Genomic DNA, 21,653 nt, shown 5'->3' with positions numbered 1-21,653 from the left:
AGTGATTCAACTAAGGCTGAATAACCAACTGGACAAACTGGACAGCCTTCGTCATTTAGTTTTTGTATATGTTATGAATCACTTTATTTGTATGTAAATTGGTTGCACAGCAGTGAACACATGTTAATCACTCAAAGCACACATCATATTAATACAAAATAGGAATGGGTCAAAACAGAGTACACAAATTATCCCACAAAAAATCTAAAATCATAAGATATACTATCATAAGAGTTTAGTTTAGATGGACATAGGGGATAGGAGGATGGAATCGGCTTTCTAAAGAATAGCGATTCATATATTTGTCCGGGAATTTGCATCAACCAAAGTGGTTCCTGCTTTGTTATTTACAGTTATCTTTTGCTCAGCGGCACCCACACAGGCTAACCTAGCTATTGCTCTTCATAGATTCTTAATTGTTAATTAAACATTCGAGACATGGCTTGGCCTTGAGTGTGAGTGCAAAAACAATAGGGAGTGATTTTTAGTGTGACCTGTGTCTCTGTTTCTTTCCCTATGGGGCATGACAGTGAACTGTGTTGACAATCGCAGGCTTTTAAACCAAAATAAAGGTATGAGCTGTGTTAGTGGCTGCATGTGTGGGAGAGCTGTGGCTGTAGCTGCTCTGAACCCTGAACTGGCGCTGTTTGTTGGGCCTGTAGCCGTTAACCAGGTGGCTGTAGACGCAGCCGAGGTGCTTATACATCTGACGGTGCAGGGGGTGTCGTGTGTGGCTGCCGTGGTGTGAGGTAAGGTGTGTGTTTACTCAACAGGGTGTTAACGTCAGTCAAGGAAATCGATGTTTATCCTCACACGTGTCAAGAGAGAAGCAAGTGAGTGTGTGTACGCCACTTTGCTTTGCCATCATCTCTTCACTGTCCCTAAACACACACAGATACACACACATACAGAGACGAATGTGCCCTGACTCTGCCTTTATTGAGCCAGTGTTAGTTAGTATATACCCACCAGCTGGCCAGTACAACAACAGAACAACTCAATGGTAGTTTTCCATGTGTGTGTTGGACTGCAGAGACAGTTGCTCAGAAACTTGGGCTTTTCATTGTAATATCTATGGTGGGCGGTGTGAGAGCGTCACCACTGCTTCCTGTGCGCACACACACACACACACACACACACACGCGCACACATCCACAAGATGATTTTAGTGATTACGCACAACAATGTGGCACATAGACAGAGAACAGCATCACAAAGCATCCCCTAATAACATGCTGTAGTCAGGGTCGTCTCCTATCTCCGTTTCTCACTGTGTCCTTTGGGAGCGGGGTAGGTTTTGTGGCCACTTTCCCAGCTTTCCCTCGGGAGTCTGTTCCAGCTGCTGCAGCTCCACACGGTCCCAAACCTCAACCCGACTTCACCGACCACAGCCTGTGTGCTGACATCACTGTCCAGGCGTCCACGCACGGGCAGCTCAGACCAGAACCCTGCAGAGACGTCACAGCCGGGGCGACTGACACGCAGACACGTTGACGTCTCTCTGTGGAAGCTGTAGTTCTCAGGGCCTCCGAGTTGTAGTTCTCAGGCATTATGAGCATTATGGGTACTGGAGTTGGAAAAATTTACGAGTTGCTACGAAACACTGATTTGTTTGGTGGGACACACAGGAAGACGCAGGATCTTAGTAAAGGCCTATTTATGCTGAATAACGCTGCTAACATTTCAGTGTGAAAAATTGCAAAGTGATGTGGTGTGAACATGATGTGTACAACTGCTTGAATGTATCCGCTAATATCATTGGTTGCCCATTTTTATTTACAGTTCAAAAGGCACATATGTGGTAGGCCTTCACATGTTGCAATAACCTCAACCTCATACCTATTTTTTTTGTTATTTGATCTTGTAAATCATAAACTTAGCTAATTTTGACTATCATTTATTTAGGCAACGTTTTTATATGGCTGAATTCCATTTAGCTGCTTCCGTTTTAGGGTCCTGGTATTGTTCATGCTGGCTCACAGCAATTGTTAATGTCATTAGAAACCCCTGTGCTTCTCCTTCTTTAACAATGTGTGGTGTGAAAAAGACTTATAACCAGCCCTATGTGTGTAAAAACTGGCACACAATGCGGGTGGAGCTCACAGATGCTCATATATGTAAAAGTCATTAGTGAAGGCGAGTGGTTGAGTCGTGGTTCATGATTTGAGCATATGTGTTTGGTCCTTTATGTGAAGGGATTTTGGTCGTTGTACATATTTGATGGACCTTTGAGGCATCATGCCGCATGCATGGATAGTCCCCCCCTTCCCTGTTGTTCCGGCTCCTGGCACACCAGTCACGTTTTACACAATACAAATATGCACGTTTGTGAGTTTGTGTGGGTGAAACTGTTGTATGTTGAGTGTTGAAGGGTCTGCGGAAAAGGTTGACTGGTAACATTGTTACCAGCCACGATAGCGTGTAGCTGTTGTTGTTTTCACCTTGTGAGTTTTTGTGTGTGTGTGTGTGTGTCATCAAGACAAAATGTAGTCCTGGAGACACCTACTGTAGCAGGAACTACCACAGAAGCCAAATGTCTATGTCTGTGGACAGATTTTGACAAAGTGATAGTGTCTCAACCGTGAGAGAGATGCAGTTTGAAGATGGGTGTGGTCCGATCAAGGGCACCAAAAGTAAGGGCTAGGAACTAAAGAAGGGGCTGCTGACCGGCCCACTTTATGCCCCTGACCAGATTTGGCGTTGCAGATGGTGTGATCCCATTGCAAGATTGTCACTAGTTGTTTTTAAACTCATTTATTAGTGTGACTGTTACTTGTTACACGATGAATATTTTACAGTGTACTTTTTAGGCCGTAAAACACTTTAAAGCTAGAAACTTAAAGTTGAAATACCTTGAAATTGACAAATTATATGTTAACATTGATACTTTATGCTATACAATCATACAAAGCATCGGTTTGCAGTTATGCAACACTGCACCACACCTGTCAGTGATGCAACGATGATGACTGATAAGTGTTGAAAATTTCAATTTATCGAGTGGTTCACTGAGTGTTTATCATGTAGGGAACTTGACATGAGTGACCGAGAGATATAACTTATGAATTGTGGGACACTCGGCACAAGTCTACACTTCCCTGGTCATTGTTGGGTATCTGACACTGGTGTCTGCCTCGCTGCCTCTCAGTGGCTGTCATCCCCTTGAGGTGAACACTCTTTTCAGTGTTTTGCATGAGTTTGCAGAGTTTGCATGTTCACGGCTCTCAGAACTCAATCCCAGCAGAAAATAATCTTTTTAGAAATACTGAGGAGGAAAAATAGAGGGGAAGAGTCTCACGAGGAAAGGTTGTACGATATCAGGCCTTGTTGAATCTCAACATTGATATCATGAATAATAGAGCTCCAGTGGCCATGTGACGATATTAGAAGTGACATCCAACGACGACCTGGATCCACCACTCCTCAGAGCCAGGCACACACATACTTGCACGTGCACATATTTGTGTGTAACCTTGTAAATCTGGCACTAATCCAGTCTAATCGGTCTAACTGTGAAATCATTTTAAATGAAAGTATCCAAAAGGTCATTGTTAACTTCCCAAAACATGAAGTTGAATCAAAGCTATTTTCGTTTGGCTACAAATCACTGACTCACAAAAGAGTCATCAATATGAAACACCCTCAGAGAAAAACAAGTTCCCTGCTAAACAAGACGATCTCCTGTGTTTCCTTGTATTCTTCAGCTTCTTAATAATACATAGAGAAAGAGTCCAATGCTCAGAGCTAACACACCACACACACACACACACGCACACACACACACACACACACACACACACACACACACACACGCACACACACACACACACACGCGCTCCCACTGTCGTGTTTACTTGTGTTTACTGTCTGTCCCCACTCATCAGTCATTCACCCTGACAAATCTCTGTGAGAAAAATGTGCAAGTCTGCATTTTTCACCCCCAGCAGATTGTATCTTTGGGTTTGTTTTACCTGTTCTTCTTCTCATCATTTTATTAATGCAAGCAACTAGTTAACATGAGAAGCAGGAGAAGCAGGAGAAGCAGGAGCCCAGAGCGGTGAAAGGACGAGGAGGAAGAAACCAGTGGTGGAAAGTAACTGCACATTTACGCAGGTTCTATACGGGAGTATTTGTTTATGTTACGTAATACTTCTACATTTCAGAGGGAAATATTACTTTTTACCCAACTACATTTTTGTGACTGTAGTTACTAGTTACAATTTTGCTCAACAAACTGTATATAAAGCAAATAAAACTAGCTCCACCTCAACCAGCACCAATAGTAATATGCTACTTATCCACTGATGCATTATCAGTATAAACAACATATAACAATATATGAGGTTACTTTTGATACTTAACATTTTGCTGATAGTACTTCTATAGTGTTATTTCAGTATTGTTTTGAATGCAGGACTGCATGGAGTATTTTACAGTATTGTGTTGGTACTTTTTCATAAGTAAAAGATCTGAATAGCTGTTCCACCACTGTAGGAGAGAAGAAGAAAACGTGAGGGGGAAGGGGAAGGTTTATGAGACAGCAGGTGACAGAAGAAGAATGCACTCGTCAACCCCCCCACCCCACACACACACACACACACACACACACAAACCAACACCTCACCCCGAGGCTACCGGAGAATTGTGACTGGAGGACTGGCCTGTCATTATGTTATTATCTTCTCTACTGCTTGGGTTTTTTTTAGATGTGTTTGATCACACAAATGCATCCACACACATGAACAAACGCACAGAAGCCCCCCCAAGCCCTCCTGATTTACACTTGAGCATTATAAGGAAATTCCCTGCTCAGACCTGCAGCAGGTAGGCAGGTGAGAAAGAGAGAGAGATAGACAGACAGACGGAGCAAGACACAGAGAGAGAGAGAGATCAGCTGTCATCCCAGGAGTACGGTATGTGCTCATTCAGCACAAAATATCCTGAGAGCAAATCGTACCACTATGCAAATTCTTGCATCATGTACCGTAAGCAGAGAGAAAAGCCCACCTATCCTCGAGGATGTGTAAGTCAGGGCAGTGTACCAAGACTGTGGCTGCTGCCTGCTGGGTCCCAGGAAGACACTGGTTGAGAGTTTAGAAAAGCCCTGAGATCAGCTGTAGGAGACATACAAATGATAAATGTAGTTTGAAAAGGGGTCGCACAAACATCTACATGCCTTAATCTGACTTCAGGCCCACAGCAAAATGCAAGAAACACATATAGAATGACCTCTATGTAAATTATGCAAGCACAGCAGCTGTAAAATCACAAATTCGTCCACAAACAGAGCGGACTTGGCTGGGTTGTATTTTGAAGCTGGGGGTATGCACAAGAAATCGATTCACATTATGTCTCCACTCCTTAAGCGCTTCCACTCCCTGAACACTTCAAACTGCATAATGCACCCTCAGCTGCCGCAATCACACACACACACACACACACACACACACACACACACACACACACACACAAACCTGCCCTGACAGACCTGTTAAGATGGAATGAACATGCCATGGAACAGAAGGAACATATGCTATATTCAAACCAAGCAGCCTGAAAGAAGCTGTTTTGTGATAAGGAGATTATATACCATGCTTTAAAATGTTTGCAATATGGTATTGTCATTATCAGCAAGAATTAAAGATTTGAGACGCAATACAGATATTTAGATTACCTGATTTGGCCTTATTTTCAAAGTTTCACTTATCAATATTTTTACAATAACTGATCAAATTGATATGCATAATATGAAAGGGGCCGCTTGTGGGGATGAACCCACAGATAATTATCTCTTCAAAAACAATAGGTTCCCTGCGCTTTGGTGTTTGTGGCCAAATTAATGCTAATGTTGCTTCGTGTCGTCTGTTTTGTTTACAACTTGTTTCTGCTGCACCCAAGTGGCCAACAAATAACTTATTGCCAGTTTAAATCAAGAGGAAACTCACTGACTGTTACTACGCTTTAGTAAAGCATTTAGCTGAATGGGAAGCTAAGCAGCAGAGGTAGATTATGTTAAATCATTCATAACCTTGCGTAATGTTATTAATTAGTTTATATGAAAAGTGCCATGCTCCATATTTGTCCATCAGATGTGACTGAAGGCTGCACTCATTGTATGTGACGGCCTTCCTCATTCATCAGCGACTCTTCCGCTCATCCTGCGTAAAGCTGATGGAATCACAAACCACGAAACCGACACGCCCGTATGTAGTGTACAAGCTGGTCGGCATGATGCCGAGAGAGAGAGAGAGAGAGAGAGAGAGAGAGAGAGATGACATAATTTAGTAAACAATGGATAAAAATGTTCCATTAAAGGAACCACCTTACCACACCTAATTTATGCATCTGTAGTATGTACACACATTGTACACCATACATGCCAAACTCATAAATCCGACCATATGATTATCATGGAGACAGAAATACCTTTTATTTCATCTCATTCGGCACTTCTACAGGACGTTTGGCCAAGAATTACACCTCATTTTGTTCTTTCACGTACAGGAACTTGTTCTCAGAGTATTGTTTTGTTTTTATGTAATGTAGGAAGTATTTGATTTCGGAATGCAGCACAGATGATCCAGCCAAGAAAGTGACAGCTATGACGCAGAGATGAAAGCTCTCGGCTCTATCTTGAAGACAAACCTAAAAAGAAAGCCTGTGAACGTCATTAGTTGGACTATTTCTCTACTAATGTGGGTGTGTAATGTTTGACTGTGTGAAAGCAAGTTATTCCAGCATTGGTTTAGGCTGTAATAGAAAAGGAATCTAACAAATATTGTAACTATTTACAAAGAAGCATGTGCTAATCCAATTTTTCAGACTACAGTAATTTATTTTAATGAGGAACATTAATATACAACACACACTTATCTGCCTCACCTCTCCCCTATCTGGCTGCCCTGGCGTGCTGCACAAGGAGTGGAAAATACAGTCACCTAAAAATATACTGCACATAAACAACACCCGTACAAACACATTAATACACACCTGCACACACACACACACACACACACACACACACACACACACACACACACACACACACACACACACACACTCCAAGTGTCTATAATATTAGTAAGCACAAGGCTGACAACTGAGACACTCAGCGCAGCTGTGTCACTCCAACCCTTCTCCTTAAATATGTCCAGCCGTGGCCAGAGTGTCCCCGAGGGTCCCTGAGGGTCCAGTCTGATCCGCTCTGCTGCAGGCTGGCAGTCAGTGACGGGGAGGTTCGGGGTGGAGGTGCTGCTTGGGGGACACATGCTTATGACATCACAGCCCAGTTGGCCCTGCAGGCCTGTGGCAGTCACACGGGGGATCGCCAGGCTCATGGGAGGGGATGTGTGTGAAAAGGTTACAGAGGCCAGCTTGGCCTCCATCCTTGGATTCTCCTTATCGTAACCCCCCCCCCTGCACACAGACTATACACATAAAGACAATAAACTCAGTCAAGTTTGATTTTTACAGCATATTCTGCTGTTTGAGCCACATGTTGTAGCTTGTTTGAATTTGAACTGATCCCTCGCACTGTGCTTGGTTTCCCCTACCTGCTCTTTTAAGGTTATATTCAGCTCTCATCTTTGTCTTTATTTGAGCCTCCACATTGTTCCATTCTTTTAAATTCTTTGCATACATCATCACTGTAGACCTGCTCATTGTCTTTTGGTTTTCTCCCACCATCGACTGTCTCCACTTGTTTCCATCTTCCTGTAGTTATTTATATCTCTCTCCAGCATCTTGTGTCTCTTCTCTCTTTGTTGTACCTCTTGCTTGTGCTCAACCTCTATTTTTTTCAACTCTTTGGATATTTGTTTTCTTTCCTTTGTTCTTTTAACTTTAACCGTTGGAGCCATATCCTTCTTCAAGATCTCACTTTCCATTTCTATTTAACTTGTCTATTGACTATTTTTAAACAACTGTCAGATTTTTGTTGAAACATTTCTTTCTTTTTTCCCCTCTATGTCCGTTGAGCTCTGATATACTTCTTATCTCAATGTATTGCACTTGATCCCATGCATTTGTTTATGAAAAATGTTTATCTTTATTAGGATTCCTTTATATGTTCTAATTGATTAGTATACAAAAATACATTTAAATGTAGTTCGAAATTATGCTTTTCGTATTTGCATATATTTTTCATACAACAATTCAGAAGATACTTCACTGCTTATTGGATAATATCTTATTGGATAATATCTAAAACTAATTAATCTGTTTGGTTGGGTGTAATTTAGGTATTTTGGTTGTGAATGGCCAGAGTGTAGGCATACCTTGTTTAAATACTTAATCTCAGAACTGAGAATTTGATCTTTGACATTGATGAACAGTATATTCATCAATGAAGCTACTTGTGTTAAAGTACTGGAGATAAAAAATACAAACTTAATATGTTTAAATAATGTCTCCAAAGACACAATAAACAGTTATGTCCCTGTCACTACAACTAACAGTTCTAACTCTGACAGATGCAACAGAATTTAATAGAAATAACAAGTTGTTTTTTGGTTTTCTGTTTCCTATAACAGTTCCACCTTCATGCAGGGTGAATGGGCTTCACACTGTTCATCTTTCATGCTAAACACAAAGTGAGTGTGTGACACATAGAGGATTAGAGAGCAAGAGACGAGGTACTGATAGATGCAGAATCAGTCTTGGCTCAGACTCTGACTCTCTTATTTCTCTCTGAAGGAGATACCGGAAAGATCAGGGAGCCTCCAGCTGGCACACACACACTCTCTCTCACACACACACACACACACACACACACACACACACACACACACACACACACACACAAATTCTCTCTCTGTGTTACAGCTCCCTCCGACCCTCGTGACCCGAACAGTTCATATAAGAGAGACCATGTGGTCTGGATGCAAAATATGGAGTCAGATTATTTTACAGTGAACAAGCTCTCACCTCTCAGCAGACCTGCTGATCACTGGCCATTAGCAGAGCGTTACACCAATTGGCTGTTATGCTACTGATCTGGTCTTATGATCACAGCGACGAGTCAACATGAACACACACTCACATACATAGAGAGAGAGAATGTAAAATATTTGAACATGTATTATTCAACAGTCTGATCCTCCTTCGGTAGCATTAAGGTACTATATATAGTTAATAGAGTCGTGAATAGGACAGAATATTAACAAAGTAAAGTTTACAATAACAAAGTTTACATTATTGTTTTATCCAACTTTATACTTTTACATGTAAAAGTCCAGTAAAAGTAAAAGTAGAGATCATTTTTGTGAAAAACTGCTTTTTTAAAGTAATAAACGTACAACTAAAAAAGCACACAGAAAACGCTTAATTTGCACATCTTATTCTATGTACCTTCAAAATCCATAATTATTTCAATAAATGAACTATTTTGAATTGACTTAATACTACGAGCTGAATACTTATTTCACCACTGCCAATACCTGCATACTACTCCATGTGTCGTTGAACAGATCACGCTGATGGGTCTGCGTACAGCTTTTATGTAATTTCGCTGTGTAGATCTTGAGACAGGTGTCCCTGTATCCCCTTAACCAGCCTTCATTTTTTTGGGACATCCCTCAGGATTCGCTTGGTCGGTGAGCGTGGATCGATTCCACCCACCTAACGATTTATTCCACGCTTTACCAACCATGTGATCTGTTCAAAAATACACACACATACTTGACATTCGTGCGTGCATGACTGGGCCCTCACACTCATTTAAAGAAGGAATATTCTGCGCAGTCTTTGAAAGGAAAGGAGAGTTTTAAGTTATAAACCCTCTGCTGCACCTGATATCCCGATAGCTGCGTTTACCTGCAGGGTGGGACAGTCAGCATGAACACGTGTGTGATGGATGAGTGATGTAGTGATGTAGCAATAGAGAGCGAGACAGACTTACTTAAACAGTTTATTTTTCCTCCATGTAAAAACCACAGAGCAGCATGTCTTGAACAGAAAATACATGTGACCTATTTACAGTTCTCCTCAAGTGTGTGTGTGTGTGTGTGTGTGTGCACATGTGCATGCTCAACTCTCTCTATGTAAGGGACCATCCCTTGTAAAAGCGTGTGGTTTCTTCACAGGATATGGGTTTCTGGTGAAAAAGACACAGAGAGGAAGCACTCTGAAGAAAGCTTCTCTTCTTTTCTTTCTCTCTCCTTCCATCTGTCACTCCGTTCTTTCTTTCCACGAGACAAACTTCTCATGTTTAGTGTAGACTAGAGAGGTACAGGCTTCGCTTGTCTGGTCACCTAACATGCACATTGATGAAATATCTTTTTTGCTTTCTTGCAACAAAGAAAGTTGCACACTAACTGTGACTTCTATAGATCAATAGTTTGGCAAACTGCCTTCCTTAGGACAAAATCCAGCAGTCACCCCACTAATATTTATACTAGCTGTGTGCAATCAACTGCAAAAAACTAATTCTACATATCTAAAAAAACAACAAGCACAAACTGGGGAAACACCGGTGTAAAATATGTATTAAGAGCGGTATTGATGTGTCTGTCAGTCCAGAACACAAAGACTAAGGACCCTGGTCCCAGCGTTAAAAAAATAAAAATTCTAGCTCATTTCTACCCCTTGATGAAACACTAAGTTGACTTGTATAGGCGGTGTCAAGAGGAGTTTGTAACTACAGGTTGCAGGCAGCAGTGTGGAGCGCTCCTCGTGCTGCCTGGGCCTGTTTGACTCCTGAACACTGAGGGACAGCTTCACCACGGCTCTTTCATATTTAATTGTTCTGTTAAATTATTCTGGCTCACTGCCGTGTTGTGCCACCATGAATTGGGCCTCAGAGTTTGTGAGAGTGTGTGTGTGTGTGTGTGTGTGTGTGTGTGTCTGTGTGTAGGACAGGGACGACAGGGAGAGTGATGTGGCAGTAGTGCCCGAGTTTGCCACGAACACTGGAAGCCTGTGGGAAAGCAGAGCCATAGCAACAGAATGAATTAATGAACAGGATCAGAATGCTACGTTTAACACTAGACACAAGCACGCCCACACACACACACACACACACACACACACACACACACACACGCATACAAGGACACAAGCACACACGCACAGGTTGAAGCCAGCTGGTGATTTTATATTCAACACAGGTAACCTGGTGATGCAGGTTGGGCCAGAACCGCTTCTACAGCAGCTCACAGCATTATACTGAGCATGTCAGAAATTGTTCTTACGGTTTCACACTGTTTAACTTCATGCGGACAAATCAAATCAAATCTTAATCTCATTTACTTTTGTTCCACTCAGCTCATTTATATTGATTTTCATCTAAATAGATTTAACTCAACAGTCTGGTTATGAAACATTTGAGTATCAAACAGATGTTGTGTGGCTATACATTCTGCATGACGGTGGATGGTTGTTTGTTGAAGAAAACTATTTCAAATGAATTGAAAAAGTAACTATTAGAATTTGCCATAATAGTTAAAAAAAATCTTTAGTATAGCCATAACTAATAATTAATTCTGCATCTGATTTTTCGGTGCGCCAGCTGTCTCTTTGGGTGTCACACGCACACACGTGGATACGCCATTGATACAAACATGTTACATACGATCATGATGATATGACAAGGTGAAAAGGAGAAAATCACCACACACGTGTTCATGCCCTCCCTCAGTGAGGACAGAGTTATATCTTCATATTCTCTGAGCCAGGGCTCTTCAGATAATAGTCTGTAGCGCCCCCCTCAGGAAAAGACAGAAAAGGGCCTTTTGGTGAATTTACAGGAAAACCTAAATGCAGTATTTCTTTCTCAACATCAACACAAATTAGAAAGCCTTTTTTTTGGCTCAAACAACGTACAATAAGAACTTATTGATTAAACCTTTTTTTAGAGAGTGATTAAACAAAAAGTATTATTGTGCTTTGGATATATGCAGGTATATACATTCCCTCAACTGATTGTTAGGGTCTATTCTAGAAGCACCAGATTTAAATGGACATTCATGTAAAATAGGACAAACTAATAAACAGTATGTAACATTCAGTATTTAGGTCATCAGACAAAAGCCATACAATTCCTGCATCTCGTTTACCTTCTGGTATTACTGACACATGAAGACTTGACACTTTTCAAAAACGAATTTTGCCTGTCAGCAATTGGAGCGGCAGACAAATCTTCAGTACGGGTGGCGAGGACAAACCCTGGAGCAGCTCATGTTGGAGGCTGATGCCTTTGAACACTTTCATCCCATCAATCACTTATTTTAAATCAGCTGGTGTCAGATTAGATGCATGTGTAGCCTTGTTGAACCATATGACGACATATTTAAGACAATGAAGGTTGACAACGGGGTTTTCAGTGCCATTTAAGATTGAAAATATTAAAAAAGTGAGTTATGGCCGAAACCTCAGTCAAATAAGGGTAGCTTGAATGTGTTTAAGCCGTAATTAGGTGAACTGTCAATCACACTTCGGTGGTTCTCTTAATAATCCTGTTCTGCCTGAAAGCATTTTCATTGAAACAGGTTCATAAATGCCTTTTGGCAAAATGTCGAGCTTTCAAAAGTCTGGTCGTGGTTACAGAAGGTTCAGAGTGAGAATGCTGCCTCATGTCACTGAAAATATGTTTGAAGAACATTCTCATTAAACAGACTCTTTCTCAAACCCAAAACTGGGTTATTATTTCAGAGCACACGGGTCAATTTCAACACAAACATTGATTTTTACTTTTTTATTGTACAATATTACAATTACATTTGTACAAATGCTGTTAACAAAAAAAAATGAAATTCGGGCTACAAGAGGAAATGTTTTCTGGGGCCTGAAAACAACAATGTCCTTGAGTACTGCACTGAACCTTCATGCAGCAGTGGCGGGAACATGCTGCTTGGAGGGAGAGACACACACAGACATTACATCAGTGGTGGGCTAGCATGGCTTCCTCCCGTTCACCCCTTCAGATCTTAAAAATACAGGCAGGGCAACAGCAACAAGGTGGATACCAACATCTGTGCAGATGAAGATCGTGTACTGAATCGGTCGCATAAAAAATAAAAATCAAGTTGTTTGTTGTTGATAGTTCAGAAGGGAACCAGGGGAGTACGGTGGTTGTTGTTTGGTCCAGGTCCAATGTGTTAAGAAGCCAAGCCACAGGGTCAGAGGTCATCAGGTAGAGTTTAAGAGCGGGTGTACTTCCCCCAGATGTGCAGCATGAAGACCGAAGCGATGAAGAGCAGACTCATCACTAGCACTGGCACCGGGCCGCTGTCACGACAAAGAGATCAACACTCAGATTAAAACATGCAAAATCCCATCATTTGCTCAAACTCCAACCACAGCGAGCGTCTTAGTGTAGTGGCTGATTTTATTGATGAGCTTAGGAAACAAGGAGGCGCTCTCATCTCTGAAGGAGGGACTGAGTGTGTGAGTGTGTGTGTGTGGGGGGGGGGGGCACCGCTAAGTAGCAGCATTGCCATGCCAACCACCTCCTCAGCGGCCCCTCCTCTCCCTGACAGGAGGCTGTAATTGAGTTGACCTTTCAGAGTGCATCCTTTAATGAAGCTTTGAGGACAGCGTCTAACGCAGGAACAAACACACACTCGATATACAGAACTGTATGGCGAGTCTGCCCTCCTTCGACTGCTGGAGAGACGCACTCAATAACCACCACAGCACCATCGATCAGCCATAGCCAGCTATGGCCAGGAGACAGGACGCCTCCTCAGATATTCGGGGCGAGGATGCAGTAGAATAAAAGTTCATGAGGTTGAGAGTTTTATAAAAGTGCGCTTTCCACACACACACAAACCTCAAAGATTCATTTTTTGACCACAGAGGCACGTTTGTCCAATTTCCTGCCATTAAACATTCGTCCCATTCTACCGGATGAAAATATATGACACTAATGATATCAAGTGTCGGAAATCCTGAGAATTAGTACAGGTTTGTGAATGGAAGTTAGAAATGTCAGTGGCTAAATGTGTTTGCTCGTGTTTATGTCCTTGTGTGTTCTGCTTCTATGAACTGCACTTACACTTTGAGGCCTGGCGAGTCTTCTGTGTAGAAGCGCCACATGCCACCGGTACCTGCAGATCCTGTGGTCCTGCCACCGCTGCGTGTACCGCTGCTGGTAGCTTTCCTGTGGAACACAAACACACACCAAGTCAAGAATATATCTACACTACATATACACACACACTAGTGTTTACGGGATAACTAATCTGATCTTAAACTGTTGAACTGCTTCCTTAATAAATGTTTTTTCCCCCGATAAAGCAAGTTTCATGTTACTATATAGGAAAACAAGACAATTCTGAAAAATCTGATAACTTTCACTCATCCAGCAGTTTCTTAAAACCAAACATTTTGACAAAAAAAAAACAATCATTAAAAATATAAAACATCTTCGCCATTATACACTGTACTCACAATGTAACTAACTATAATAGCTGCTGATGAAGGAGCGCAGTGATTCATGGCTGCTTCACTCGTGACGAGATTAAACAGAGGTTAATGAGGTAATGAAGAGGGTGATAGTAATGGGTAATAATGGGAGAGGTAACAGCGAGACTCTGATTACACACTGATTAAGCCCACAGCACAACATCCATCTGCTGCTCTATTATACACAGGGCACACAAACATAAAGGGAAAGGCTATCTGAAAATCATCAATCACTCCGTACAGCATGATGACATGAGCAGGCGGGGGGGGGGGGGGGGGGGGGGGTCAACGCTCGGGGTATTTGGCAAATAATTATAGAGAATGTGTGCAAGCGAGATGACCACATAACTTATATCTCATGTTTAATGAGAAGCAGTCTTCTACTTTTTCACAGTGGTAGCCGACAAACAGATCACAAATTAATGGAGAAAACAATGCAACGTGTCTTGGTAAGCAAGACCTCAAAGTTGCCACAACAGCTTCAATGCTTCGTGTATTCTCCAGGTGTTTGAACTCTACTGGAGTGATGAACTAAATTCTTCCAAAAGATTTCCCCTCATGTGGTGTTTTGCTGATGGTGGCCAAGCGGGCTACCCAACAAGTCGAACTAAAATGCCCAATAGGTGTTCAAATGAGTTGAAATCTGGTGACACTGACAACTGTAGCAAATGATCATGTTTATACTCCTCAAACAATTCAGTGAGCCTTTGAGTCCTACATCGAAGAACCTTCATTCATTTTCTTACTGCATCCATTTAAGCAGGTCTGTCACACATCTGTATGCACTTACCCATCTTTCTTCCGGATAAAGAGGAGAGGTTAAAGTTGGAAGAGTGTGTGTGTTTACCTCTGTCTGACTGTGGAGCCTGCTGCACGGGGAGCCACCGTCTTAGTGGGGGAACGGCTAGACGCCCCAACATTGGTTGCACTTGCTGCTGGTCCAGGCTGAGGGGAAGACACCAGAATGAATGAATACACACACACACGATTCAACTCCAATATACCCTCTCTCTAACATTCTGCCTGAAACCTGTCACTCTCACAAGCACATTTCTGGCTAAAAAAACAAACCCCAACAGCATGTGAATAAAGAGATTTAACAACGATACTTGATTAGATTATTTACTTTTTGATTTTGAACTATAGAGTGTGTTCATGTCAGATTGATGGCAAAGGCCTTCACTAGTTGCTGTTCATTGAGTTCAACTTCTAAGCGAAGGCCACATGCCGAGTCTCAACCAAATGTCTTCAGGAACATATAACGTTATAATTCATTCATTTAGAGCTGGGCCATCGTAAAATGTGTGTGTTGGGACTGTTTGATTAGAGCCACGTCCACACATGATGAGTTAGCCTTAGAAAGCTAGCTAACCGATAGCAACACGCTAGCAGAGGTATAACGTTAAACGGGCACATTGGAGCTGGTAAGCTAGCAGTTTCAGATGGAGCTAAGTATCGTATCTTAAGTATCTTACCATTTTTGTTGTATTTGTTCTGATGCGAGGTGAAAACCTGATCCCTTCCTCGAGCCGATGTCCACGTCAAATGAACAGCAGACAGTCGGTGTATGAATTGGTAAAAACTTGAGAAGAGATCCCACAAAGCTGACGCCTGTCTAAAAAGGACACGACTGCAAAACACAAGACCAGAGGAGGCGACCGAGCAGAAGCCTGACCAGCTGATCGCCTTCACCACAAAAATAACGAATTAAAAAAATATTTTAGGAGCTTGTTTTAGGCAATTTTGATTACAAATATTTCCGAAATCCAGTTCTATCTTTAGTACATATAATTTAGATTTGTACTTGTACTTTAATTTAAAGGCACATTTTTGGTCTGCTTTAATTCTGAAGGAGACGTGTCTCACAGGAAGCGCGTTCGTTACATCGAGGAAACAGACGCCATTGTGGCTCATACTCAGATCGCGATTAGACCTGATCACAATAGGTGATTTGAGCCAACATGGCGTCCAAACAGTAGAGTTTCCTGACAGTTCATTCGGCTACGGCCACATATACGAGCTTAATCGCAGGCATCCGAACTCGGACAAGGTAGTCGAGAGATCCAAAAGGTAAACAGTACTGCATTATAATTAGGTTGTGTGGAGATATAGTTGTGTTCAGTCACAAAGACAACTGCTCACCAAGTTAGTTTCGTAAAACGGTTATAATTTCAACAGCTACATAGGCTAGCAAGCATAATGTCTTCACTGTAACAGTTAACTTACATTAGCTAAAAACGCATGGGATAACTTTTTTAAGGAACCAGTTATCTAAATCCATTGTTAATAAATCACAAGGACAAATTTGTGACGTTTGTCAACAATACGATTCTCTTATTGGCACAAGAGAGTGGATTCATACATATCTGGTTTGTTATTGCCGATATCAAGCAAATGTTTAAGCTGTTGTTAAACTCTTTTTACTTCAGATTTTGGGATGATTTGCACCGTCTTCTGGCCTTTCTGTGCTCATCAGTTTATCTCATTCTACATCATATATACATGTATATATAGATATGCAATGTGTTTAACTTCCCTCTCTGCAAAACAGCATTGTCTTGTAGGTAAATATATTCCAGATTACATTTGAACTTTCATCATTCTTGTGTGCAGGATGGCGCGGGTGGTGTTTCTCCATCCAGACCTTGGTATTGGTGGAGCAGAGAGACTGGTGGTAGACGCTGCTGTCGCTCTGAAGTCTCAGGGATGTAGCGTGCAGATTTGGACGGCCCATTATGACCCAACACACTGCTTCTCTGAGACCCTGGACCCAGAACTGCCTGTGGTACGTTCACACAGGCCTTACTACGTAATACTGTCCCTCAAAGAAACACAACAAAGAATAGTATATGTCAAATTCAGAAGACACACACTTATTTTTTCATTGTTTCAATTCCTCTTCTAATAGGTATGTGTGGGTGACTGGCTACCCACCAGTGTGTTTGGTTACCTGCATGCCCTGTGTGCCTACCTGAGGATGATCTATGTGGCCCTCTACCTGGTCTTCCTCAGCGGGGTGGAGTACGATGTCATCTTCTGTGACCAAGTGAGTCCTGTCCTACAGAAACTATTTGTCTGCATGGTCGCCCCTCATTTGAGTTCCCCAGCCTTCTGTATCTTCTAACTGTCTCTGTTGCTCAGAGAATATCGTCCATTGTCAACAGTGGTCTCTTTGTTTCTCCCTTTTTGTGTTGTTTTCTTTTTTGTCTGATCATTTTGCCATGAAGTGGACCCTCCCTTGCTTATCTTCTACTATTTTGTCTTGAACACAAATATGCTCCTTTTGTTATCACGTTTCTCTTGCACAATATTACAGTACAGAGAGAACTCACTATTCAGATCGACTTGCAGTGCAGAAGAAGCCTCACTTCTTAAATTAATAAAACCGCGATCATCCAAAACATGTCATGCAAAGTTCACAAAGAGCTTTTTGCAGGACTTGTCTTAAGATGTGCATTTACTGTTCGATATATTAACACAGTGTATGATTTACCTTATGTTTAGAGTCAATTTATATAACGGAATGTTTAGCTATGATACATATTTTGTATTTTCCTGCTGCCATATTTTTTTTAGGGAATTCATGTACATTTTTGTTTATACCCTTTTCATTTCACCCCAGGTGTCGGTGTGTATCCCGGTGCTGCGACTGTCCCGTCACAGGAAGAAGGTTTTGTTTTACTGTCACTTTCCAGACCAGCTACTGACGCAGAGGAAGTCGGCCCTGAAGAAGCTTTATCGCGCTCCCATCGACTGGCTGGAGGAACGCACCACTGGCATGGCTGATATGGTACGTTACAGCTGAGGGTGGAAGGCTGTAACGTTCTACAGGTTGTGATGGTCTGATTGCAGAGCAGGACTGTGTCATTGTACAAAGTTTTATTTTATCCAGATGGAAAAGCAAATTTATTTTGCACAGCGGTAAAAAAAAAAAACCTTTGCAAGCAATAAATAGAAAACATAATTACACTACAAAAACACACGACAAGTAAGTGATTTTAAAAAGATGCGTACGATGCGACCTGAATGTTTTAAGGGCCCTGGTGATGAATGCTGTCTGAAAATGGCCAGCGGGTCCTATGTGAGGATTTCAGTCTTAAGGAGAAACAGGGGCCAAAACTACGCATGTCTTATAAGAAGCATTCTCAATCAATTTTGAAAACTAATAGGATGATCCATCCATCCACTATCTTTAACCGCTTATTCTGTTCAGGGTCGCGGGGGGTCTGGAGCCGATCCCAGCTGACATTGGGCGAAGGCATGATGCACCCTGGACAGGTCGCCAGACTATTGCTGGGCCCACTAGGATGATCTGATTTAGTTTCTCTAGTTGGTTTTGCATTTTGCCGATTGCAGACAGGAATGTGATTTCTAAACACTAACAAGGTTAAAATTATATGAATCTAAGTTTATTCTGTTGCACAAAGCAGGTTTATAGCACTGGATAGAAACGCGTTTAAGATCACTTATAGATCATGAATGTAATAAACTGTATCCTGGAATTTCAGTGCTGTCACAGGTAAAGGCTGCCTTAAAGGAAAGATTAGTGAAAAATAATATATTTTTTTATAGCTCAGTGGTTTGCTCAGAATTACTTTTATTTCACCCAGATGTGGTTTAACAGGTTAAGAGAAGTGAAGTCTCTCTTCCTGACTGAGTTTGGTGCTTGATAACGGCTAAAAGTATAGTGTAATATAATACATCAAAATACAAGGTATATTATTTTTAACAGCTTGAATAAACCAAAGTGATTATTTAAAATGTGGTACAGCCTGAACTCCGTGAGCAAGCTGTTGTAAGAGCTCAGGGCCCTGACAGAAAAGAAACTGACATTTCGACTTTAGTCTAGACTTCAGGATAATCAAAGACTGCAGGCTGTCACCAACTTCATAGGGAATTAAAATGCATGTGATATATGTGTGAGATCCTTATGAACTAATCTCCCTGTACTTCCTCTTAGATTCTGGTAAACAGCCAGTTCACCGCAGGCGTCTTCACAGAGACCTTTCGTGGTCTAAGAGGAGTCCAGACAGACGTCCTCTATCCCTCCCTCAACACGCGTACCTTTGACCAGCAGTCCAGTGAAGCACAAGGCCTGGAAGGGCTGCTCCCTGAGGGAACCTCATGCCTGTTTCTCTCTCTGAACCGATACGAGAGAAAGAAGAATCTGGGGCTGGCTCTGGAGGCTTTTGCATCCCTGAAGAGCAGCCTTCCTCCAGGCCAGAGAGCAGGTATTCACCTGGTGGTGGCGGGGGGCTACGATGACCGAGTTACTGAGAATGTTCAACACTATACTGAACTGAGAGAGCTAGCAGCGCGGCTCCACTTGGAAGACTTTGTCACTTTCCTGCGCTCCCCCTCTGATTCACTGAAGGTGGCACTGCTGCGGGGCAGCGCAGCGGTGCTGTACACCCCGAGTAGAGAGCATTTTGGGATAGTTCCCGTAGAGTCCATGTACTGCTGCTGCCCTGTTATCGCAGTGAACTCTGGGGGCCCCCTGGAGAGTGTGGCAGACGGGGAGACGGGCTTCTTGTGCGAGCCCACGGCAGAGGCCTTCTCCAAGGCCATGGAGAGGCTCGTGAGGGAGCCGCGGCTCCGCAGGGACATGGGACAAGCTGGGAGACGGAGGGTTCAAGATAAATTCTCTCTTCAGGCCTTCTCAAACCAGCTGTATGGGTACATCGTCAGGCTGAGCCAGTGACGTGAAAGCTGGAGGAGAAGCAGGAGACAGTTGGAAAAATGATCCTCTACTAAACTGTGAATTGTCTCTGGATGACAAGGGGTCTTCAGTGAGGTGAAGAGGATGTCTTCTAGCAGAGAATGTGTGTGTGTAAATGTGCAGGGTGGCGGAGGGGCGAGAGGGGGGGGGACGGGGGGACGGGACTATTATGAGGACTCAGAGGACAATCAATCAGCATTCCCCTGGAGGGGTTGCTGAGAGGAAAAAAAGGACGGAATCTCTATACCAATTAAGACAAGAATAACGAGTTTACCTCCCCTATCTCTGGAAGGAAATACCACACCGGCAAGTGTGTGCGTGTAATTGTACATGTGTAGAGCCTAGCAAATGAGTGTACCAGAAGGATTGATTGTTAAAGTGAAAACTTTTGCACTGTGTATGTTTTGCTACCGTAGTCTTTGTCTTTGTGTGTTTTGGGGGATGAAGAAGAAGCATGTAGTTACCACCACGTGCCATCAGGCAGCGCACAGTCCCAGATCAATAAACAGGATGTTTTCCACTACTTCCTGTCCGCCCAGCGCTTTGTTCCCCTCCTCGCATTCAGAAGACGCTGGCCTGTTCATGACTCTTGCTGCTGTGAGGTTATTAGCAGATGATACAGAGTGTTTGGCTTCATTAGAGGTCTGGTTGATGGGCAGTGTGGCTTTGTCTGGGTCATTATCAACGAGGAGAATAGCAGAAGGTCAATGTGTCTGCGTGCTGGCCTCCTCAGCCCGCCTACTGTATAGAGACACTCTTATTGACATTCCTGAAGTCCTAATAAACAAGAGGACACATACTTTTCTGACTCTTATGGGGTTTGCTTTGTTGGTAAAGTTTTTTGGCTTCGCTAAGGATTTTTTTCGGGTGAGCACGGAGGCACAGAAAGGTTGTCAATGTTGTGCCATCCTTTTTTTTCTTTTTCTTTTCATTGAACATTATTTGATTGTGCTTTGAGTTGTGAAATGAAACATTCTCAGACAATATTGCAGCCAAGGAGTTTTATTTCTGCTCATTATGAAAGTCGGTGTGACGTTCATGAGAAGTGCCGCAGATGATCTCCATCCGTTGTTGCATTATCATTTGCAGGGTTTGAGTTGTATCCACGTCATTCTTTGTCTTAAAGGCAATCTAACAAAGAGTAAATAAATAATTTAAACATAGGCTGATTGGCTGTATATCTGATATTAACCACACCACACAATCTCACACCGTTGAACCAACCTGGTTGCACACGGCGCTGCCGTATCGAACAAACGTGGCGAAATGCTCACTGTTGAAGTTCACCAGGTCGTATTTGAACTCCTGGTTCAGGAATGTCTCGCAGCGGTTTGTCATCGTCTCCTGCGGGGATGGAACCAGCTTGTGCTTGTTGTTGTTGACCCTGATGCGAGTTCCTGGAGGCACTTTGATCTCCGTAATGCGCTGTGTGCAGATTCTCGTGTTCCTGAGAACACGATCGCCATTTGACTTTGGAACCAATTGTTGAAGGAAGCTGCGGCAGGTTCTCTGTGCCATGTTCTCATCTTAC

The 21,653-nt window shown here is 42.5% G+C and overlaps 2 protein-coding genes across 2 annotated transcripts; one reads left to right on the top strand and one right to left on the bottom strand.

Annotated features, from left to right (window-relative positions):
- Positions 1-12,676: 12,676 nt before the first annotated feature.
- Positions 12,677-16,028, bottom strand: sec61b (SEC61 translocon subunit beta). The gene is made up of 4 exons (XM_076109492.1): positions 15,879-16,028; positions 15,251-15,348; positions 13,994-14,098; positions 12,677-13,224 (listed from the first exon to the last, which is right to left on the bottom strand). The coding sequence occupies exons 1-4, from the start codon at positions 15,879-15,881 to the stop codon at positions 13,137-13,139; spliced, it is 294 nt and encodes a 97-aa protein (XP_075965607.1). The 5' UTR covers positions 15,882-16,028; the 3' UTR covers positions 12,677-13,136.
- Positions 16,029-16,315: 287 nt separating this feature from the next.
- Positions 16,316-21,285, top strand: alg2 (ALG2 alpha-1,3/1,6-mannosyltransferase). The gene is made up of 5 exons (XM_076109306.1): positions 16,316-16,473; positions 17,017-17,188; positions 17,312-17,449; positions 18,026-18,193; positions 19,364-21,285. Exons 2-5 carry the CDS (start codon positions 17,018-17,020, stop codon positions 20,102-20,104), a joined length of 1,218 nt encoding a protein of 405 aa, XP_075965421.1. The 5' UTR covers positions 16,316-16,473; position 17,017; the 3' UTR covers positions 20,105-21,285.
- The last annotated feature ends 368 nt before the right edge of the window (positions 21,286-21,653 follow it).

This window comes from Anarhichas minor, unplaced genomic scaffold (assembly GCF_050575085.1).
Source record: "Anarhichas minor isolate MPS153535 unplaced genomic scaffold, ASM5057508v1 ptg000041l, whole genome shotgun sequence".
Lineage (NCBI taxonomy): Eukaryota > Metazoa > Chordata > Actinopteri > Perciformes > Anarhichadidae > Anarhichas > Anarhichas minor.
The sequence above is the reverse complement of the archived record's forward strand: the minus strand, read 5'-3'. Positions and strand labels throughout refer to the sequence as shown.